At 39.3% G+C, this 22,471-nt stretch overlaps 1 protein-coding gene across 10 annotated transcripts in view; it reads left to right on the top strand.

The window, feature by feature from the left end:
- The first annotated feature begins 6,644 nt into the window (after window positions 1-6,644).
- ZBBX (zinc finger B-box domain containing) overlaps window positions 6,645-22,471 on the top strand; it is a 73,654-nt gene continuing 57,827 nt past the window's right edge. For 9 of the 10 annotated variants that reach the window (XR_010071673.1, XR_010071671.1, XR_010071668.1 and 6 more), the window contains exons 1-10: window positions 6,645-6,737; window positions 7,264-7,336; window positions 9,478-9,543; window positions 10,266-10,353; window positions 10,947-11,060; window positions 12,609-12,702; window positions 14,959-15,007; window positions 15,165-15,274; window positions 21,304-21,468; window positions 21,920-22,094. Coding sequence is in view for 2 of the 10 variants with exons in the window: in XM_063339177.1 (XP_063195247.1) it covers window positions 10,286-10,353; window positions 10,947-11,060; window positions 12,609-12,702; window positions 14,959-15,007; window positions 15,165-15,274; window positions 21,304-21,468; window positions 21,920-22,094 (775 nt within the window). In the remaining 8 variants the exon portion in view is untranslated. The remainder of the gene's footprint in view (window positions 6,738-7,263; window positions 7,337-9,477; window positions 9,544-10,265; window positions 10,354-10,946; window positions 11,061-12,608; window positions 12,703-14,958; window positions 15,008-15,164; window positions 15,275-21,303; window positions 21,469-21,919; window positions 22,095-22,471) is intronic. The other variant, XR_010071672.1, reaches the window with a different exon arrangement.

Below are 22,471 nucleotides of genomic sequence, written 5' to 3'. Positions count from 1 at the left end.
GGGGTATCAGGTAAGAAAAGTAGTGCTGTGAGTCTAAAGAAGAGAGGAATGGATGCAAAGTGAGTTTAGGCTCACATCTGTATAACCTTGGGCATTTAAAACTGTGTTATCATAAATCAGTAACTGGGGAGGAGAAGGAGCAAACCAAATTCAGCCCATCCTTCCGTAAAAACCCATCTGCCAATTCCCTGTCTACCCAGAAAAAAATTGCTGTCCATCTGTTTGAATACAGTACTGACATGGTAATCTTCAGGCTTGATGGCTACACCTCATGATGCACACGCTTGGAAAAAGCCACTGTTGGTACTAAACATGATGGCAAACCCCTCTCAGCCATGGCTATCACTGCGCTTATCTTGCCATCCTGCTCATCACACCGATTCTCTACTGAAAAGCCTTCAAGAAAAGGCTTTTCATATCCAAGCTCCTCAGAGTTTTGGGCATAAAAGCCCACGTTCACATGATGGTGAAGTTTTTGAGCAAAAGGGAAGGACGATCCAGGGCAGAGGTGGAAATTTAAGGGGGCTAAAATGTGGAATGCCTTCAAGGCAACGGTTGCCACCTGGCCTCACCCTGTGATCAGTGAGTAAATCTCTTATTTCTTCCACTGTAATTTCTGCATACAATCAAGAAGTTATGTTTTATCTTTCCTACAGTTTTGGAAAAAGTGCCATTTCCATTTTTAATAATGAATACACCTGAATGCTTTAACACTCTTTTTATATGACAAACCTATACGTCTAACCACCCAGACAAACAAATGATTAGACAAAGAACAGTTGTGTTGTCTTTGGCTATAAAACAGCTACTAAACGGTTAAGTCTTTATAATTTCTTAAGCCATTTTAGTACATCTAGAACTTAATTTGCCTTGTACAGACACTAGCAAAGGCTGCTGTTTTCCTTCTTCTGATCTTTTATTTTCTTGTATTTTCTTAGAGCTTTGCCATGAAAGCTACTTTAATCTTTGTAGATAAATCTTCAGGTTTCTGGCGTGGTTTTTTTTTTCCTCTTAAAGACTTCAGCTGTCTTAAGTCTTTCCATTTCATCATGTTTAAATATTTTAGACAATTTGAAGCCCTATTTATAAATGGATATGATTAAGATTAGGCCCTAATAAGTGCTAATCTTTCCCTCCAACCAGGGAGATAAAGCCTGTCTTAAACCTGAATGGCTTAAGACAAGTTCATTTTTTTTATCCTTACAAAGTGAACAAATAAAACACTATCCAGCAGCTGTATTCACTGGAACCACTAAAGATAATCCCTTCCGTTTATTACTGTAAAGTGCTTTCCTTTGTAGGTATCAGCTTGCTTTACCTTCAGATGTGTAGGCTGCAGATTATACAGCTGCCTGAAACATGGTAATGAAACCTGAAACTCGCCCGGTCTCGCAACAAACCTGAAACTTGGCTCCACTTTTTGATACTTCTGATTGAATTTTGGGTGAAGCAGGGCCACTAAAGGCATTAGTGTTTTTTCTTCAAGGCATTTCTAAGCACAAATTAATTGCCTAGTCTTTGCACCACTCCTCAAGGTGAACAATATCTCTTCTTGTCAGGTAAACTCCGATGCCTAGATCTGCGCTCCTCTGTGCAGTTTTGAGTTCGTTTCTGCGTGTGCTTAGCTGAGACCAAGGTTGAGCCCAAGGTTTTTAATAAAGCAAGGAGCTCTGCCTGAGCAAGGAAATCCCTATTTATGAAGAATGCTAAAAAATTATTGAACATGACAATGTAGCCCTGGAGTTCTGGGAAGCGTGAAGGACAGTTTTGGCAGTAACAAGAGACTTTGATCTCAGGGTTTCTACTGAATGACAGGCTGAAAAGCTGGAGTATTTTATGACACCGAGCACGAGCTTCAGCTCAGTGACCACAAGAGTCATGTAAAATCCTTGGATCACTGGTGGGTTTTCACCACCGTCTTCTTTGAACGTGCACCTTGCTTGGGTTTGTCTTCCCAGCAGACTCAACCAGCCCTGTCCTAGCAAGCAAAGGGGATTATGCTCTTCAGGGGTTGGCCTGCATTTGAATAGCTTTAATACTCCAGACCATCTTAAATGGGATCTGATGTAACTAAAAGTATAACATGCTTCACAGCTGATTGATTGGTGGCTTTCATTCCATATATGCATCTGCAGCCAAAAATGGTGGAGGAGGAGGGAAAACAAGGTTCTTGTTGTATGACAAAATGGAGGAAGTAATGCACAACTAATAACTAATGTGGTCTCCTCCCAAAGACTAAAAATACTCTGCTTTTATTGAAAGTGTATTAGTAGTGCGTGGTCAGGTAAGTAAAACCAATGTTATTTCCATTTCTTGCTTGATCACAAGAACAAGCTGTTCCAGAGCAAATTTAAAGTTCATTTCCTGCAAATACTGGTTTATAAGATTTTAAAACTGGCTTTTGGTAAATGTTCATGAAAGTGGAATTTGAACTGCATGAATGTTTGTGGAAAGTGAACAAAGGGAGCTTGAGGAAAAAAAAAGAATTATATTTTCTGTTCCTTCTTCATTTTCAGTATTAACGTAACTCATAGCTCTCCAACCACAGAAAGCTTGAAATGTCAGGTCTGAGACACCACTTTCACAGGAGAAAATGTCTCCTTATCAGTTTATCAGTCTCTGCTGTGGGCACACTGGTGCTACAGCCCACCGCAGACCCAGGAAGGATGGGGAGAGTGACTTTTCTGAAGAGGAGCCTCCTCTCCTCCTTTGGCAGGAGGCTGGATGGAAGTAAAATTGGCCAAATCAAGCCTCAGGGCCACAAACTGTACAGTAGTCATCTGTGTCAAGGGCTGAGCCTTATGGTATGCAAATGTGGTCAGGGAACATGATGCAGGGAGTTGACTAGGAAGGCCCAAATGTCTGGTCTTCATCTATCTGTAAACCGACCAGTACTGAACTCAACACACCCCCTTATTTTCCCATGCATCTTTCAGCTCTCCGTCTTTCACCTCTGCAATTAGGGGCTATGTCCTATCTACCTAAAGGTACAGAGGGAATCCATTTAAAAACTTTGCAGATTTTCAGAGTTCCTCAGTCCTGATCCAGTAAAAGCTACTTCCAGTTATTCCACATCAGGAATAAATAGCCTTTTATTTTGTTTGCACCTGAAGGTTGAAACAACTTTAAGGGACTGCAAATCAAAGGAGGAACGTGGGTTGGGACAAAACCCTAAAAGTCACTCTTGGCAAGGTTTTTGCCTCTGTGCTCAGGTCTTTTTTCTAACTGTAAATACAGGGTTTCAAAAACAGTTTAAAAATATTTTAATACGGACTGAATAGACAAACCCCACAAAGTTAACAAATCTGTTTTCCCTTGTTGTCAAGAGCAGTATGAGAACAAAGGTAGATAATGGCAACAGGAATAGCCTTAAAAAAGGCAGAAGGTTTATAACTTATAGCACAACTCCACCAGATGGATTTTAGTTGAATTTCAGTCATTTTTTTCCTTATAAACTTTATATTTACTTTCAAGAAAAGTCACTCTGGGAGAAATTAGGCATGCACTCCTTTATTTTGTGTGACCTACATTTGTGAAAGCTGATTGCAAAAATAAAAAATTATGTTTGATTATGAAAATCAGATCTAAGTAAATGAAACAAAAAATAGAACTGAACACCAGAGATGACACATAAAATGGCTGAAACTTAAATAATCTAATTAAAAATACGGTGATGTATAGAATGCCAGCATCAAATTCTGCATTACTTCATCTCCCATTTATGTAAATGGGAGCCTCATACAAAACAGGCTCTTGATGCTCTTCCAGCTAAAGCACTTGATCCAGAGCTCAGAAAGTCAGTATGAATCATTTAAGTTTTGGAAGTTAAATGCCAATTTTTCTGCAGAAAACTACCTTACATATAAACTAAAAGAAAAGTCCTGCATTTTCCTAGTGGAAACTTTGTAATTAGAAGTAGTCTTGAGTACTGTAACAATGATCGTGACATAATTTATCTAGAATAATGTATTACTTTTACATTTTATAAAGGTAACAGGTAACTATGCCATGTACAATGCCTTTCAGTAAGGCATTATTATAGAATATGTGATATGAAGAACTATATGTGGCTTCTAACAACATGGTTTTCCTACAGGAAAGAACATGTTTAAATGCTACAAAACAATGCTCCAGATAAGGTTCAGAATACACATCGGCTATTGCTAATGGCACAGTTACACTGTGGACACTGCTCTGCTCCCTCACAACAAAGACAGGGCAGAAGGATGCAGACATCAGGGTTTAAGACGATAGAGTCTCCTCTGTGTTCAGCTACTGGTTGTTTTTAAAGGTGAGGTTTGTGTAAACATCTTCTAAAAATAGTATTTTTTCCTGATGCCAATAAACAAGCACTTTTTATTCTGAAGTGCTTGTTTACTGCCAGGTAAGAGAGCCTCAGCTGGCTCCGGTTTACACAGTCTTTGGAATGACTTTATTAAAACAGATAATTTATTTCTACTTTTTCACCAAAACATTTTTGGTCAAACAGAAAACAACTCCAAATTTGTTTCCAAGAAGAGAGCATTAGGACATATTTTAGATTCATACACATTATGCAAACGATCGTTCCTACTCAAGATCAAAAAATCCATATGTGTTTCCACAGGCTCTCAACACAAATTGCCTGTCAGGGTAAAATCTTGAAAACTGTACTGTAACCAGGATGATGAAGGAAAATTACTGTCAGACAGATTATATAGTCAAGAAAAACTGTGCAAGTTATTTTGTGCCTCCTAGCTTGAATACATATGGGACAAATGCAAATGTTCCAAATGAAATACAGTTTAGAGTGCATAAATTTCAAACAGATAATAGTTTGCACTTATTAAAGCTTGGCTTGGATCATAAACAGAGTACTTTTTCCTGAAATGCCATCTTTTCTGTAAAGACTGTTTTTTCGCCTAAAGGAGCATCAATTATAAATAATGGTCTAGCCACCAAAATTGGAAGGGCTAGACTCAAAGCAAATAAACTGAAAAAATATGATTGATTAAAAAATTATTATCTTGCCATGCACTCTAGGTATCCTCTGAGGGAATGGTATGGGGGTTATTGCTTATTGGCAGATACAAAAATACCTGTTCTGGCATAGCCAAGAAGTGATGCGCAGATCTACAACTTCACATATCAACAGGGTAGGGTAGGCATAGATAGAGCTTTTCTGAAAAACTGAAAGTCACAGGGAAGCTCTACAGCTCCCTGGGTCCTGGGCACTAACTAAAGGTTAGCGTTAGCAGTGGATAACAGGATAACTTGTATGAAAAGCTATTTGAAACCTCCTTGCACTCGGCTAGGTTGACTTAGATTTCGCTGCGTAAAGCATGGCACTAAATCAGCAAGAAGAGTATATTGGTTCCCCCAGAGGCGAAGTTCTAAATAAATAATGAGTTAGAATGAAAACAGAGAAGATCCCAGATGCAAAGATAAACAGAGGCATGTTTTGCAGTGGCTTTGGGAATAGCGGTTGAAATGAGATGGGAAGACTTGCAGCAGAAGCCGTACGGGTGCTGGGGAGAGGACATGCCTTCCTTTTGCAGCACAGCCAGGCACCAGTTGGGTTTATCTACTGAAAGGCGGGTCCAAGCCAGCTCTAACTCGGCTGGTATGGGAGGACAGTCAGTGCAATCTGAGGCAATTCCCCTCTTGCCATGCTTTTCAGGGCATCCCCTACCGTTTGTGCTGGGGGAAGTGCACTTCACACAAAGATTACCCCATCTTTGGGGTAGCATGAAAACATCATCAGTAGCGTGAAAACACCAGCCACCTGTTTTTGTTTTCACTGTAGAAAAGCCTTTGCACTTACTGAGAGAGTCCAGTGGAGGGCTATGAAGATGCTTAGGGGCCTGGTGCGTCTCTCTTATGAGGAAAGGCTGAGAGATCTGGGCTTGTTTAGCCTGGAGAAGACAAGACAGAGGGGATCTCATTAATGCTTATCAGTATCTAAAGGGTGGGTCTCAAGATGGTGGAGCCAGACTCTTCTCAGTGGTGCCCAGTGACAGGACAAGGGGCAACAGGCACAAGCTGGAACACAGGAAATTCCATCTCAACATGAGGAAAAACTTCTTTGAGGGTGGCAGAGCCCTGGCACAGGCTGTCCAGAGAGGTGGTGGAGTCTCCTTCTCCGGATATATTCCAAACCCGCCTGGACGCCTTCCTGTGCCACCTGCTCTGGGTGACCCTGCTCTGGCAGGGGGATGGGACTAGATGATCTCCAGAGGTCCCTGTCAACCCCCTACCATTCTGTGATTTTGGGGGGGAAAAACCCCATAAAGTACATCCTTAAAACTTAAAAGTCAGGGGATATAAGTGCTGTAAATGCATTACTGAGTCTCAGGATTTTTGGAGGGCCTTGCTCTTGCCTTGGGGGCCTGATGGCCGTTGACGGTGCCTGTGGCAGCAGCAGCCGCAGTCCTACTTGATGCAGAGGGGCTCTGAGGGTCGGCTTTAAAGCCAGAGAGCGGGAAGCTGACGGGACCTGCCGGCCGGCGGGGGTTGGGAACGTCGAGGGCCTGGCTTTGCTCCTCAACCGGTCCCGGCGGAGACCCTCACGGCCCCCCCCCCCGCCGCACGGGTTGGTCTCTGCCACATCCCACCCCCCGCGGCCTCAAATGGACGCTTCCTCTCCCCGCGCCGCCTGCCGGTGACGCAGGCGCCGCCGCTGCCATGGCGACGGCGCGAGGCGGGCGGCGGCAGCGCTGAGGGGGAGCGGGGCCGAGCCGGAGCGATCCCCCGCGGGGGTGAGCCGCAGACCGACCCCGCGGCGGCAGCCCAGGGCACGTTGGGTCCGGCGGGACCCTGTCTTAGGGCGGGGGTGGGCGCGGCTGCGGCCAGGCGGGCCCCGGGGGCGGCCCCGCCATGGCGGGGTTCTCCTCAGGGCCGAAGGCTCCCGCCCGAGCAAGCGCGTCGCTCCCCGGGGGTTGCCGCCCGCCACGGTGGCGGCGCTGAGGGGCTGAGAGAATGTTTGGGGGCAGGTGCGAGTGCCCCCAGGTTCTGGCGGGAATACCCTCGGCACGTACCGTTACAGTTTGAATTTGTGCTCGTCCCCTACACTTTTCTCTTTATTTCCCGACCCTTCACGGCTTTCTGGTTTTAGGTTACGGTTCTTAGGCAGTTTCCTTCTTCCCTGTCCTTCCCGCCTTTCATCAGTCGTCTTGAAAAACACAGCCATCGGTAACAATACAAAAAAGCCCGCTGCTTTGTCAGGAGGGGTTTTTTTAATAACTTCTTTTATCTGCCCTTGTGCGTTGTTCTGTGTTTTTCTAGAGCTGTCGCCTGGACTGATTGAAACCTTTAAGCCTTGCTTAGCAGAGGCTAGAGTTTGGCAGAAGTATTAAAGGCAAGTACTGACTTTGCTCCATTTATTCACCTATTCTTATCCCTACCTGCCTCTTCATTTGCTCTGCTTCTGGGCAGTGCGTCTGCAGGAGTTCACAGGGCAACTACTGTAGCCATATAATGTGGATGATAAGGCATCTATCTCATGAAACAATAATGCGATGCTTTGTTTTTAAGTACACTGCGTGGAGAGACAGACAATTCTGCTAGTGTCTTTTGTGTTTGAAGTTATTTAAAATATAATTGAAATCACAGTTCTTTAAGCAGTGAAGATGCACAACTGGTAGAAATAGGTGTTGACTTCTCAGAGTCATTGAGACAATACATCTTTCCAGTGTGTGACAAAATTGCTAAGTATAGGAAAATAATTTGGGAAAAGTATCATTTAGCTGTTCTAATCTGGTTTTCAACATCTTACTTTGTGCGTGTGTATGGCATTAAACGTAGAAATGGATAATTTGTTTAAAAATAGAAAGCGCAGTTTGAAATGGGTGATGTCACAGATATTGGGGCATGGAGAATATAAATCTATCCCAAGAGACTGAGATTACATTAAAATACCTGACTGGTGGATTTAGACTAGCTGTGAGGAGTGGATTTACTAATTAGTGAAATGTTAAAAGGCATTGTTTGGAAGGACCAAAATTCTCGGTTGATGTAATGAACAGCAAACGGGTGGAGAGCAATGCTAGACAAAGTCTTCGTTACACTAAGAATTCTTCTTCAAAAGAAATAGTTTGGTTTGAATTATTGGTAAGTGGATAGGACTCAGTCTAGCATGAAATCCATGTTCAGGGTTATGATAATTGGATGTGAGCTATTACATATACAGTAGTATCCCTTTGGATTTTATGGGTTTATTGATGTGAGAAAGCTGTCAGAATTTAGTCTGCTCTAGTTAAACTCCTGTAGTTTGAAATAAACTGCAGCCATCTTCAGCTGTCTTTAAGTTATAAAGCTATCTTTAAATTGATTAGGAAGAAATTTGAGCTAAGCTGAGATATAGGTTATATGGGATTTGTGTTCATTTAGCTATGCAGACTTTAAAATTAAATTGACTTAAATTTCATTTAGCAGAAGCGGCATTTTTTGTTTTGTTCAGTTGCACTGTATATCCATTAGCAGCACAGTGGAATCTGCTAGAATGATGAAATTTGAGTACTCATGTAGAAGAGCAAGCAGAGAGGATGTGGATAATTAATGTTTGATTTATTTATGTTGATGAGTTGCTTTACTCTTTGCTTCACTGGAAAATTGTCTTATGTATTAGAAAGAGAAAAGGATTCATAGGTAACCAAAAAGCACACAGAAAAGGCAACTTTTGTCTGTATTTAAATTAGAAGTCTATTTGAGAAATAGAATTATGCTTGAATTCATGTATTAAATGAATTCATGTATTCTCTCAGAAAAATTCAGGCTTTTGCTTGCCTTCTGTCTATCTATATCACCTGTTATCTATAACTTGATGCTTTTTTTTTTTCACCTAGTAGTACTGTATTCCCAAAACTTTGTAGATGGTTTTATCTGTGATACTATCGCAACTTTTAAGTTACATCTTTAAATATTTGCTTCCAGTGCAATATGTTAAAGTTTATAAGAAAAATATCATTTATACTGTCCCTCCTTGAGCTTGGTAAGCTGACTTCAGTCATTTACCTCCATTTTTGCTATGAGGTAGTCTTTGGGCTACACCAAAACCAGTGTATTATCCCTACCTGTCTATATGCTCACTAGAACACGTTTGCCAAGAGAAGAACCTTCTTCTATTCTTAGTTAATAGAAACTTGTTTTATCTTGGAATGTGATTAAAAAAATAAGTGTTTTGAAATGGTAAGAAAGAATGGAGTACTTGGTTTTTCCATCACAGTAAGAAACGTGTTTTGTGCGCACATCTGACCTTTCTGTCAGCACTGAAACGTCATTGCTTTTAGGTTCTGTGGGACCAGATGTTTTAACTGTTCGTAATGTGCAATTGACGTGCGTTTTGCCTCATGGATGGAAGTATTATTTGGACACATTTTAACTGTATTAATGGTTATTTTCAGATTTATGTGCGAGCAGGCAGCTGAGCTTCTGCTCTTGAGCTCAGTTATACATTTGATGTCTTTCAAATACTACTCTTCTCCACATCATTTCATTTAGGTCCTGCTTTCAGCTGGAATCTAATAGCCAACAGTTGAAGAATAGTTTCCAAACATCCTGTCAGCTGTAAGTCTCTGGCCAGTAAAGTTTTTTTTCCTTTTCCATATGCATCCCAGCGGCACAAGTAAATGTTCAGCTTTGGCACTGTGCTTGACATTGATTGTTGGCATGTTTCTTACAGCAGCCTGCTTAGTCAGTACTAGTTATAATGCAAACATTCTAGTGCAGCGATGCTATGGATATTTAGCTCCAGTTTGGACTCTGCTGTATGAACTTGCTTGTTGGAAAAGTATTTTACAACCTGGGGAAAAAAAATTGTCTTTAAAATACCACTGTCTTGAAGTTTGAGGGTAGAGAATAATTCTGCTCTGCAAGTTATTGTATTCTTTTGCATCTATTTGTATATGACACAAGACATTTATTTATCTTTCCAAAACATTTGAGATGGTTTGACTTCGTAGCCATTGATACAATTTTCTCCTTCTCTGTGCTCTCTATGGGTCTGGATCAAGAAAGCTGTGTTTTATTTAATATTAAACTGCTTTCATCAAACTTTAGGGGACTGCCGAAATGAAACATACAAGTAAATCTTTTCCCAGGTATCATAACTGAAAGGAAAACTTTTTATTACATTTAAACGTAATTTAGAGTTGCTCTAGTGTTTTATTGGCACTTCATATAAACGAGTTCTGCATTCTATTTCCTTCCTTCTTTTACTGTTTTAATTTCAATCAAATTCCCATTTCAACAGGTTGCTAACTGTAGATCATTGAAATTCTTTTTTTTAGAAGAGATTATACTGGGAATCATGAACATCAATGCTTTTGTAATACTCCCAGGCTCAAAAACTGGAACCTCGGTGAGATTAAAGGCAAAGTAAGTGCATTTTATCTGATTTTGATAGAGGTGTTTTTTCATAATTTTTAATAAGTTTTAATGTAACATTAAGTAGAAGAGCTTATTTGTGTGTGAGCAAGAAAAATCATGATGTGGTTTTTTCCTAGTATTTTCCCTATGCTTTTATCCTTAAGCCTTTATTTTCTTAGGCTTTAATGTATTTTCTGAGTAAGTTATGGGTCTTATAATGCTGTATATCTAACGCATATACTTTGTAAACAAACAATACTAAGGGATTCACTGGGATAGTTGATTTGAATATATTTCATCAACAAAACTGTCTGAATGCAGACACAATTGTATCAATTTTATGTTGGCCACTCTAAAGCTTATATCTGAGTAGCCATATCACTGTCAGCATACCCCTCTGTAACGAGTTCTTGTGTCCAAGGAGTTTGCATCTGACCTGCCCTAAATTTTCCAGAACTGTTTTTGGTCTTGTTGGGAAATAGAAGAGTGACGTGCCTTTAATGACAAATTTTACAACTTTTTTTCTCGCTGCTTTAAACATCTTCAGGTGCTTTACTTTCATGTAATTTCTAATGAATATTTTACTACTTTAACTTCTCCAGAACTATCAGAGAACTGCAGTTGGAGAAAGTGCAGTTAGAAACAGAAAACAAAGAGATGGAGAAGAAGTTGCAGCAACTACGGTCAAACATGAGCAGAGAAAAAGAAGAGAGAAGGTAGGTTAAATTTCTATTTCAAAAAAAGGAATCCAATGAGATGCTCCCTCCACACCTCCTCCTGCCCCAGATGGGATCTCTTGAAAGTCTGGAATACACAATAGTGTTCAGTCTACTCTCTCCAATCTTTCTTCCCAATGTTAAACTTGCTACCCTATGACTTTCTTACTTTTAAACTCTCATGTGAATTTTTTTTTTTAAGGAGTAAGCTTTCAAATCCGTCTTGGCAGGAATATTCCTTCAGCGGCAGAGATCCCTTTTCCTCATTTATTCCCTCTTCCTTTTTCCCCTGTCTGACTGGATTTGTCACCTTAGTTTTAAAGCAGGAGACAGAAAGTAGTTTCTCTTGCACGATTTCTGTCTTATTTCTGACATTTTTAAAGAGGATGCTGTTCTTAATAGTGCTTTGATCCTGTTTTGTATGCATCTATGTAGCTTCTCAGACATTTTCTGCATGATGGAAGCATGGCTTGGAAACTAAGCATAATGTAATGAAACAAGTGCTAGGGTAGAAATTTCAATCTCAGCTCTGTTGCTGGCTCACTCTGAATTTTAGCAAATCTCTGAAACATCTGCTTCCATTTCTTTGTACTACTGCCTGACATGATTTTTCGCTGGAGATGCAAGTGCCTTGGATGCCTTAGTGCCTTAGTCTTGGTACTGCTAAGGGCCTGCTGTTTGCAGCTCTGTAAACTTTTGCGTGAGCTGTTGAGGCAGTGTTTTCCAAATAGCGTGTGGCACTTTTTTTCCCCCTATATTGTTCTCATGCAGTTGTTCTTGTATTGTTCTCATGGCCTTGTACCTGCAAACAATGATAACGTTGTTATGGTGAGTTCAAATGACAGGTATCATTGGTGTTTGCACCACTCATGGGAAGATCATCCCTCTTCCCTCCTACATGTTTTCCTTACCCTTTGTTTTGTATGCTTTAGTTTGTTTAGCTCTACGTTTGGTTTTCTGTAGAACAAAGTCAGTCAGTCATTTAAACACTTGCTAAATATTATGCAGTAGTGTATTATGCGGTGCGCTAAAGCTGAAAATCGCTGTTTAATCTCTTAGTCTTAAATTCTTCCCTGCTATCTTTCATGTTTGTCATAGTAGTCAATTTCAAAACCAATATTCACTGAAATCTTAATTGTAGGTATGTGTTCCTGGCTTATTAAAAGGTGATGCGTTATAGCTGTGCTGGATGAATGCCCCAGAGTAAATTGGGACAACAAAGAGTTATCTAACTTGTACTTCCGTTACATTTTTATTCTTCTAAAGCCAATCTTAGAGAATTGATGGTATTTTCTTACTTTTAAAGACATAGACCAATTTGATGGTCTAAAAATAAGTACTTTTTTATACATTTGATGTATTTACTACTACGAAAGTATATGTGAAGCAGGTTTCAATGGAAGGGAGATGTTTGTGTTTTGGGGAATTGATGATCCTATAGACAGGCATTTTATTTTCGTGATGCTCTGTTCATATTTAAAAACCTAAAGGAAAACCTTGCTTACAGAAGATGTAATTTGTAAGTTCTTTCTTGCTCTTGGTTTATAGGAAATCAAGTGCTTATCGTTGGAAGTCTGGACGGGCAGGACCAATGACCGTCCAAGCCCGAGTTTTGTCACAAAGCAAAGCAAGCAATAATAAGGTAGTAAACTATCAATATGTTTGCAGGTAAAGCTATTTAAAACAAAACAAGATTTAGAACATCTATGCTACAGAACATGGGAATTTTAAATACTTTAAAAGGTTAAGCACCTTCTGAGTAAAACTTCTGTTTGTTTATTTTCCCATGCCAAGCTTATGTTTCCCTTTGAGCTGGAGGAACATCAAGTTCTGTTTAGTGATCTGTTGTTTTTTTTAATTGCAATAGACAGTGAATTATAATTGCTTCTACAGTAAGTGTCTAATTTGGTAGCGATGGAAATCATTGGGAGCCTATCTTTCAAATGTCTAATGTCTGTTATGAATCTGAAATACAAGGTTTCAAGTTTTGAGTACAACTTCTCTATCTTCACAGATAAAAGCTATGAGAAGGGCACACAACATTAAAAAAGACTACACTTAAAGCTTTTTCTTTAACTCAGTCACTGTGTCATGGCATCTCCATTCACAGTAGAACTCCCATATGTCTCTGATTCATTCTCTTCCGTACACACATGCTTCTGCATGTCTTATAATCTTTCTTATGATGCTTCTGAATTTCTTTCAGTAAGTACAGAAGGAGACTGAGATCCCAATTTGCCACTTGGTCCACAGCAGCTGGAAAAGTCCTACATTCGTACCCTGAGGGCTGATGTTAGTCAGTCAAGTGTGGGTTAAACAGATTTTTGAAGCATTCTCTTGGACAAGGATTGGGCTCGGTCCATCCTCTTGGACTGAGATGGAATGCTTCTGAGTGATTTAAAGTGTGGATTAGGTGTATCAATTGACTCTCGTTTTATGACATCTTTGCTCAGTCCTAAAGGCGGATGTAGAACTTCCCTGTGAAGTGATTAAAAATTTTGTTCTCTTTTTAATATGTACACGATGGAGTATTTTTGCCTTATTTCCTTTTGGAAATGACTTGGGCAAGTTTGCTCAAACTCTCAAAAAATATTAAGGATAAGGTAGATGTGTGGGAATGGTAAAAGTCGGTCAAATTTGTAAGTAGCTGAAGAATGGACCGTGTAGGGAGTGTTATCACTTCCGACTATAATAACCTAGTCTTACTGTTTCATTCTGTGGTGAAATGAATTCATTGTTTTAATAGCTTAGGTTCTTGTCCTCGAGGCTTTATACATCATGGAAGCAAGCATTAGGTGTATCCATCGTGAAATAATGTTCACGACTGCTGTTACAATACCGATTGTGATAACAGAGCTTATGTTCTTTATTTGTTCAATGAATTAGTATGAAAAATCAGTAGGGGATCCCCAAATCCAAACTCATTCAACTTAGAGATATTTCCTCATTCCTTCCTTTAGCAGACATTGATGTGTCTGGAGAGGCATGCAAATTGGACTGAGTGGGACATAGAGAGTTTTCTTTTACGTTTTTGGTTTTTTATTTCTGGAAGCCAAGCTATGTATGCTATGTTGAAATGAGAGCTGTTAATTAAGAGAGAGCACTTGAAACTGGCTGAAATAAAACTTATGTAAGTCTGAAGAGAAAAACAAGACAGTGACAACTTCAGACTAAGCCATAGCAGTTGCTATTTGAAGTCTTTTGAAGCAGCAACAGTTTGGTGTGAAGGTCTTCTCAGCCAACATACTCACTTTCAATGAAATTGCCTAGTTGCCTGCGAGTAGAAGAGAGGATTGGAATGAAAAGGTTTCCTTTAACCCACCTCTTTCTCTTTCCCCTTCTCTGAGACAAGTAACTCAGAGCTGTTACTACTTCAAAGACTTCAGATTTCAGCAGTGATGGCAAAGCAGAAGATGCATGGGGCAGAATTTTCAAAAGGGCAAAATTAAAATTCCTGCAGATGCATAAGAGTGTGGGGGGTGAGATGCGAGGGTGCAGTGTGCACTGTTTGCAGGGAAAAACTGAGGAGCAAAATTGTTGAAAATGATTAGTTATTGGGGTTCTAGATCATAGAAGGGTAATGAGGAGTGTCCTCTAGACTTCACTGGTTGACATTTGAGCTTGAGTCACCATGGTTATGAAAGTTCTGCAGGTGTACGCTTGTGGAAAACCCTCGCTACGGACCTGGCTGGGCAAACAAGGACAGTGTCATTTCATGAATGGGGAGGGAAACTGATCACAGACTTAATGGCTGTCATGCACAATACGTGGAGTTTTCTCTTTACATACATGCTTAGCTGTTTTCCTAGAAAGAGTAACATTTTAGGTCTATAAAAGTTACACTTATATTTATTTTCTTTAGCACCTTATATATATATATAAATATTCTTCCACCTAGGTTTCTTCAGGAAAGGTGAAGTTGCAAATACTCAAAGAACAGATTCAAGGTAAAGGCATCTTTGTTAACTAAATAAAAACTCAGAAACTTCTGGTAGAGCATCTGGTTCTTGGAGGCTGCTGCAATTAAGCAATAAAGAAATCAGAGACCGGAGTACTTGGTTTGTTGTTTGTTTTTCTTTTTTTTTCTTTTTTTTTTTTTTTCAGATCCAGTGAAAGAAACACTTAAGCATGAAATGGCAAATGCTGTAGCTCATGAAAAATCTGAAGTGAAGGGGGTAGCATGTGGACTACATGAAATTAAGAGTGAGCTGCTGGTAAGGAAGTGGTTTAGAAATTAACTCTATAGCAACAGAATATAATGTGCATATATAGTAGCTTGTAGCAGTATCTAGACATATATATATATATAAAAATATAGTATAATATGTTGTAAAATGAATTACCTTGGGTTTATTCAGAGTGGAAGCTGTAAAGACAAGCTGTTTGACCTGGAATTCACTTTCAGGCACCTTCGTGAAGCGATCTGTATATGGAAATAGTATGCACATGCCTAAAACACAGGAGCGGCCTAAATCTGAGGTCAGCTTTCTGTACGTTAGTTTTTCTGTACGATGCAGCTGGATGATGGTAGTCTGTGGAAGTCAGCATATGAGCTGCCTCCGCCCCTTCCGTAACAAGGAATCATTTTGATGGCAGTATTGCCGCTTTGAAATCATGCGGTCAAGGAGCTCATTTGAGCTTTTAGCCTTAGCTATTCTGGTGAAGTTTTTTAATACATTGTTTTTCCAGTTTGTTCTGCTGGGAAAAATAAGACTTCTCTTAAGATGGTCAGCTTGAGGTGCCATATCAACTTAAAAACAGGAAAAAATTACTTACGTATTTGGGATTAATTTGATCCTACTTTATTTAAATATCTTATCTTGATGGAATTGAAATTAAAGTAATAGGGTTTTTTTTCACCTGTTTCCCAAAATGTATTGGTGATATCCACTTTAATTTTAGTATTTCTCTTTGTGATAACTATTTAGTGCACATAAATTTATATACTTATCTCCCTGAATGGCAGGGAAACAGATTAAATGGTTCTGTTATCAGAACTGTTACCAGTTCTTTAACAGAGAGTTTCTTTAAGCTGTATTTTTATTAATTTGCCCAGCATGTGACTGTGCCTGAAGAAGACTGATCTCTTACTTAAATAAAGAACACTGCCATATGATTAAAAGAAGATGTCTGTTTTCAGGCAAATAGGGCAAAATTGAGTGGCCTGTGAATATTTTGTAATTTTAAATACTTTGATAAGCACCAGGGTGCATTTTTAATTCTGATTGCTTTCTGAGCCGGCCCTTGCTGCCTATGGTAGAGTGGAAATTGCTGTCATCAACTATTAGGTCATTTATATTTAATGGAGAGATTTTTTGCCTTTTAACAAGTGTAAATAGGAAACCTAGCCTCCAAAATAGGATGTAGCCCCATAGTATTCTGGTTTTGAAGTAACCTGTGCAAATAGAGTAGAAAATAATATTTAATTAATAAATGCAGAAAATAACATTTTTATTCTCAAAAAGTAGCATCTCTCACAAAGATTCACCCCCAACACATGCCATGATATACTTGTATGGCGTTTATGGCAAAATGAGGAAGTTGGAGGTGCTAACGCTCAAACCCAAGGGAGCAGATACCGTGTTTGTGTGCGTTTTTCATGGTTTTCCCTGGAAAAGCGCAGCTTTCCCCGGGAGGAGCCGCCCGCCCCGCGCGGGGCCGCCGTGCCGGGTCCGGCCGCCAGGAGGCGCTGCGCCCCCGCGGGAGGCTCCCGCCGGGCCCGGCTCGGCCCTGCCCGCGCTCACCGGCGGCGGCTCCTCCCGGCACAGCGGCTCCTTTCCCCCGGGTGTTCAGGTCAGGCGTTTGGAGTAGGGGCTGGGCTAGAAATCGTCACTTCTGGGATGAACTGGCGCGCTCTGATGCTTTCTCCTTAACGCCTCCCCTTCCCCTTAGATGAAGCTGTGCTGCTGAGTACCTCATTCCTGACCGCAGGAAGGCTCGTAGGTCATGAACAGCACTTCTAAGAGTAGGGCAGAGCTGGTGGATAACAAGGCATTGTTTTCACAATGCTTAGGTGACAAAGGGATTACTTTCACACTATCACACGTGACTTTCAGTAGAAAGTTTTTTTAGTTAAAAAGTTTTCATAGAAGCAAATAGCACAGCTGTTTTATTGCAGTACATATTTGGGTTGATACGTGTTGGGGTTGTTCAGCCTGGAGAAGCGAAGGCTCCGGGGAGACCTTAGAGCCCCTTCCAGTCCCTAAAGGGCCTACAGGAGAGATGGGGACTCTTTGTCAGGGAGTGGAGCGATAGAACAAGGGGTAATAGTTTTAAACTGAAAGAGGGAAGATTTAGATTAGATATTAGGAAGAAATTCTTTACTGTGAGGGTTGCTGGCCCAGGTTGCCCAGAGAAGCTGAGGATGCTCCATCCCTGGAGGTGTTCAAGGCCAGGCTGTATGGGGCTTGGAGCAACCTGGGCTGGTGGGAGGTGTCCCTGCCCAGGGCAGGGGGGTTGGAACTAGATGATCTGTTCCCTTATGTCAGGGGAGGTTTGGATTGGATATTAGGAAACAGTTTTTCACTGAAAGGGTTATTAAACATTGGAATAGGCTGCCCAGGGAGGTGGTGGATTCACCATCCCTGGAGGTGTTTAAAAAAAGGGTAGATGTGGTACTTAGGGACATGATGGTTTTTGTCAGGGTAGGTTAATGGTTGGACTTGATGATCTTAAAGGTCCCTTCCAACCTCAGCAATTCTATGATTCTATGATTTAAGGTCTCTTTCAACCCAAACCATTCTATGATATTGAGAAACAAATCATGCTCTCTTTTCTTGTGCCTTGATGGATTTTATAGTTATGCGTGCCTCACGGAAAACTGAGTTAAATTGAACCAATAGTAGTGTTTTGTGGTTGGAGATCTGTAACTGGGTCAGGAGATTTTTACACAGGCTCTTTGAGTTATTATTATTGGTATATTGTTTGAGACTTTTCCAAATTGTTGGATGTCTAGTATTTTGGAAAAAAAAATTTGTAACTACTAAAAGGTGTTTGTTCATTTGTCAAAGGCAATTATATACCCTTGTGAGTATATTTAAGTCCATGTTATCTGCCACTTAAATATTGTTATAAGTAAGCTTGAAACTGTCTGAATTCCTATTTAGAATTATGTCTGTTCTGTCAGATGCCACTTTCAGCATTCCTGATTCTTTCATACTTGGATTCCACTCACAAAGGAATAAACTGTGATGAAAGTAAAATGTTTTACAGTACAGTGGAGACTTAAGTTGTGTGTAGTTTTATTATTCAGCTCAGTAATATTCACTTTCTAACATAAAACTTTGAGTCATATCTGTTATGAAACAATAAAAATTTTATAATTTTATAATTAGGGTAGTAAAGATTCCTCCTAGAATTATTGTATAACACTTAATTCTAACAAACTTAAGTTTCTCATGTGTTATATTTGATTGCATTTCATAAATTGGTTGTAACAAGTCTTTTTTTGCACCAAATTGTACGTGCATTTTGGATTTTAATTTTGGACAAAACCACTGTTTCTGTTCTAAGGTTATTCCAAATTTGATTTTGAGAAATGCTGTGATTTGCTTCTCTTAATACCTTTTCAAATATGTATTATTATGCTTGTTTTCATTTTCTTTCATTCCTATGTTAATGATAACTGCTTTATAGCTGGACTTAATGAATCAAAGAAAAGCGTGTCGGGAATTTTTTATGAAAAAATGTTTGGATTTCTATGTCAATGTTATGATTACAAAGACTCAAAGTTACTTTATTGTGAAACTGCAAGCTAACATAAATGTAGAAAATGAAGATAGGGCCTTGATTAAGTGTATGTTATTAAACTATGTCAGTTCTACCGTATGAGATTTTCTTGAAGGCAAATTTTACTTTTCGATAATGTCACTGGATATGTTATTCTGTTATCCCACTAAAATATATTTATCTCATTCATTCTTCCCAGAAATATAATCCTTTTAGTACTGTAGTAAATTGTCAAAACTACATCTTTGTAAATACATCTTTGTCAAAATGATCCTTGCTTGTAGTATATTAGTAGAAAGATTACATCATTTGATGGAAAAAAAAATTCAGGTGAGAATTTAAGGCAGTTACAGAAGGATACACCATCCTGTAAGTAACAAATAGCCAGCAATAAATCCTCTTTTTGGGATGATGTGTTATCCTGCGTTATGTAGTCGACATAAAAGTTTTTCCATGAGCTGTTTTGCATGGATATAAAAATATTTCACCAAACACATCTAAATGCAGGCTGTTTAGGATTTTTTTTTTTTAATAGACTGTAGCAGAACTTTTAAACCTAGAACTGAAAACTAGGTGGTAACAATAGTAACATAACAATGATAAATCTTGACAATTGTAGTGCATTCTCTTTTAGATGCACACATATATATTTAAAGCATTTATCTCATTTCTGGTGATAAACAAACTGGATTGAGATGTTGGAATTTATTGTGGGGGATTAAAGGCTGGTTCATTGGAAGAATACAAGAATTTAAACTGAGAATCATGGAATGCTGTGATTGCTCCATCTGCATCAGGATAATTCCACTTTAAGTTGTCTTGATTCTACCCCCCCCACACCCTTTCACTTATCTTATTCTCTCCAGTCCTACTCTGAAACTAATTGGAAACTTCCACTGTTATTAAAGGGAGCTAACAAAAGAGGGCAGAGAGAGATGCTAGCCATCAAAGTAGGAGAAAATTAGCATTGAGTTCAGCTGCTGGGAAGTTTAACACGAGGCTAAAACAAATAAGCTTTCCAAGTATGCTCTAAAATCAGTTTTGCAATTCTTGCGTAAGTATTTTGAAGCAATTCAGCAAAATCTCAATGAAGATGTTTATAGAAATAACACAGCAGGGTGAGCCTTTCAAGTATTGATCTGCTGTTACATACCGTGTGCCAGAGTACTGGAAGGAACCATGCATAATGCAACTATGCTTGCTCAAAGGGAGCAGATGTACGAAGCTACATCACTAAAATTATCTTCTTCGAAGGAACGTGACTTCTGCTGAATTCTACTGTAATGTTAAGATCATTTTGTTCATGTGGTGAAAAAGAAATCAACACAATCTTCAGCTATTTACTTTTGAATGCATGTGCCATAGGAAACAGAATAAGCCAAGGAGGGGGGCTGTTACGAGAGAAATTCCTCTTTTTCTCTTTATGTATGTACTTCTGTGATCTCTGTGTGTCGGTGTTGTTAGGGAATAAATATTTGCTATCAATTATGGATGATTATGGGCTATTAGGTTTGAGAAAAAAGACAAAGCATGTGTGTTATACAGTGAACTCTGGACCTTATTCACCCTGTATAGCAGTATAAGAATCAGAGGAAGACTGCAAAAGGCAAAAGTAATGGCTGTTTAAAGTGGTTAGTCTCCCTGCATTGCATGCTCGCTGGCATGTTACAAGTACCATTTAATGTGCAACAGCAACTGCAAAGTCACAGAGTTGATTAGAGTCTAGAGCAGGTGGAAAGGAGGAGATGTAAGTACATTCTGGTTTTGCTGCTTTGACTCTTTCCGATTACACTTTCTGCCTGTATCTTACTGCTCTTGTGTTTTCGTGGTAAGAATGTGTTCCTTACTTTAGGTTTTTGTAGACAAAAAATCTTTCCTTCTGGTCTCTGTGCATTGGGAGGGGGCACAGGGAAAGGATGAACATAATTTTTGTTTGCTTGTTTGTTTTTGCTTGATAATCATTCAAGAGTTGACAATCAAAACCTTCATATTACATTTCCACGGTAATTTTCTTTGTTCTAATGAAGGTTGCAAATCAGTAAAGTCCCAGTGTGAATAAAACTGTTATTCTTCTTCTGTAGCTATTTTCAAACTCATCTAGTTCATCATAGTAGGGACTTGCCTGGACTATTTTTTGTGTGTGAATGGGTATTCCAGTTAGTTCCTTAAATGAACATTTTCCTCCTGTTGACCTCTGCAGGTGTGCTTCTGTCTACTGAAAAGCTTCAGTAAGCAGAACTGCATTAATAAAGTACATAGCTCATAAATTTGTGTATATGATATGTGCTGCATTAAACACCTCACTTAGTCTGTCCTTTGTAGTACCTAATGGAATATTCAGATTATTGAATTTTTGCTCGCACACGTACATACTACTGATTATTGACATTATTATGTGTGTATTTCGCCATCGCTCTTCAATATGTGGTTACCTACCTGCTTTTAATATGGTATTTGGTGGAATGTTTGAGTGTGTTTATAATAAATTAATGGTTTCATAATGTTTCATTAACAGACAGAAGCTGATATACATGTTGGAAAATTGGAAGTCAATCACTTCATGAAGGAAGTAAATCTGAACGAATCGAAAATTAATCATGAGGAACAGAAAGTAAATAGCAAGCATCAGGTAACATCAGACAAGTTTTCATCTCTGCTAGCGTCAGTAGGCAGTGCTGAGGTAGCGTACAGTTCAGAAAAAAAATATTCTTCTTGTTGTTTTGGACATCTTCGATAGTGGCCTGAAGTTTTTACGCAGTGTGCCAAGTGTGAGATCAGACTTGCATCCACCCCTGTTCGTGTCTGTCGACATGATATCCATCCTGCACATGGGATGTGGCTACTGCTTTCTGCCTACTAAAAGCATTTAAGTTAAATGTGGGTTTTTGTGTGCTTGTACAAGCTTTTTTTGTTTTTCTCACTTTGCTCTCGATTGAACAGCGCAATTTAGTTGTGAGCAAGACCACATAAAAACTGAGTGATCTTCATTAGCAGGGTAGGTAGACTAAGCCCAGAAAACAGGGTGCTGTACTTCCGTAACTGATACCAAAAATGTTGTTGCTATTGTATGTAACAGGGGGGAGGATTGTCATCAGAAGCGTTCTATTAATTATGTTGTGGAACTGATTTAGGAACTGTCCTCAGAATCAACCTGTACAGGCCTTGAAAATCAGGATGGAGGATTATTACTAAATGGTACATTTAATGAGGAGGAATCTGCTAAGTCTTTTCAGGAAGCTTTGCTTCAATGGAGAAAAGGTAATCGTGATCACAGAGAACAACTGCATTCCAGTGAGGTCCTATCAGGTATGTTTTTTTTCCATTTTAATTGCATTTTAAAAACATTAGGAAACATCTTGGTGAGTTAGCAGACTTTTGATTAGTGAAGGTAGATGTTCTTTTAGAATATTAAATGGTTCTTAAGTTTCTCTCTGTGTTCCTTCATGAATTAACAACGATCTCTGAAGTTTTTATTAATAATGTGCAGATTAGTGTTTATCCCAATTCTTGTAATGAACTGTGGTGTTGGCCAGATTATTTAGCTTGTGTCTCTGTACTTTGCTGTGGCATTGTTTCTCACATGAGACTTTAATATGAACTATAATGCTTGAGCTTAATGTTACAGCTTTTAACTGAGAAAAGGGATGTGCATGGCTCAGGATTTTGTATGTTATATCCAACTA

This window comes from Chroicocephalus ridibundus, chromosome 6 (genome assembly GCF_963924245.1).
Source record: "Chroicocephalus ridibundus chromosome 6, bChrRid1.1, whole genome shotgun sequence".
NCBI lineage: Eukaryota > Metazoa > Chordata > Aves > Charadriiformes > Laridae > Chroicocephalus > Chroicocephalus ridibundus.
Note: the sequence above shows the minus strand (reverse complement) of the source record. Positions and strands in the feature narration are given on the sequence as shown.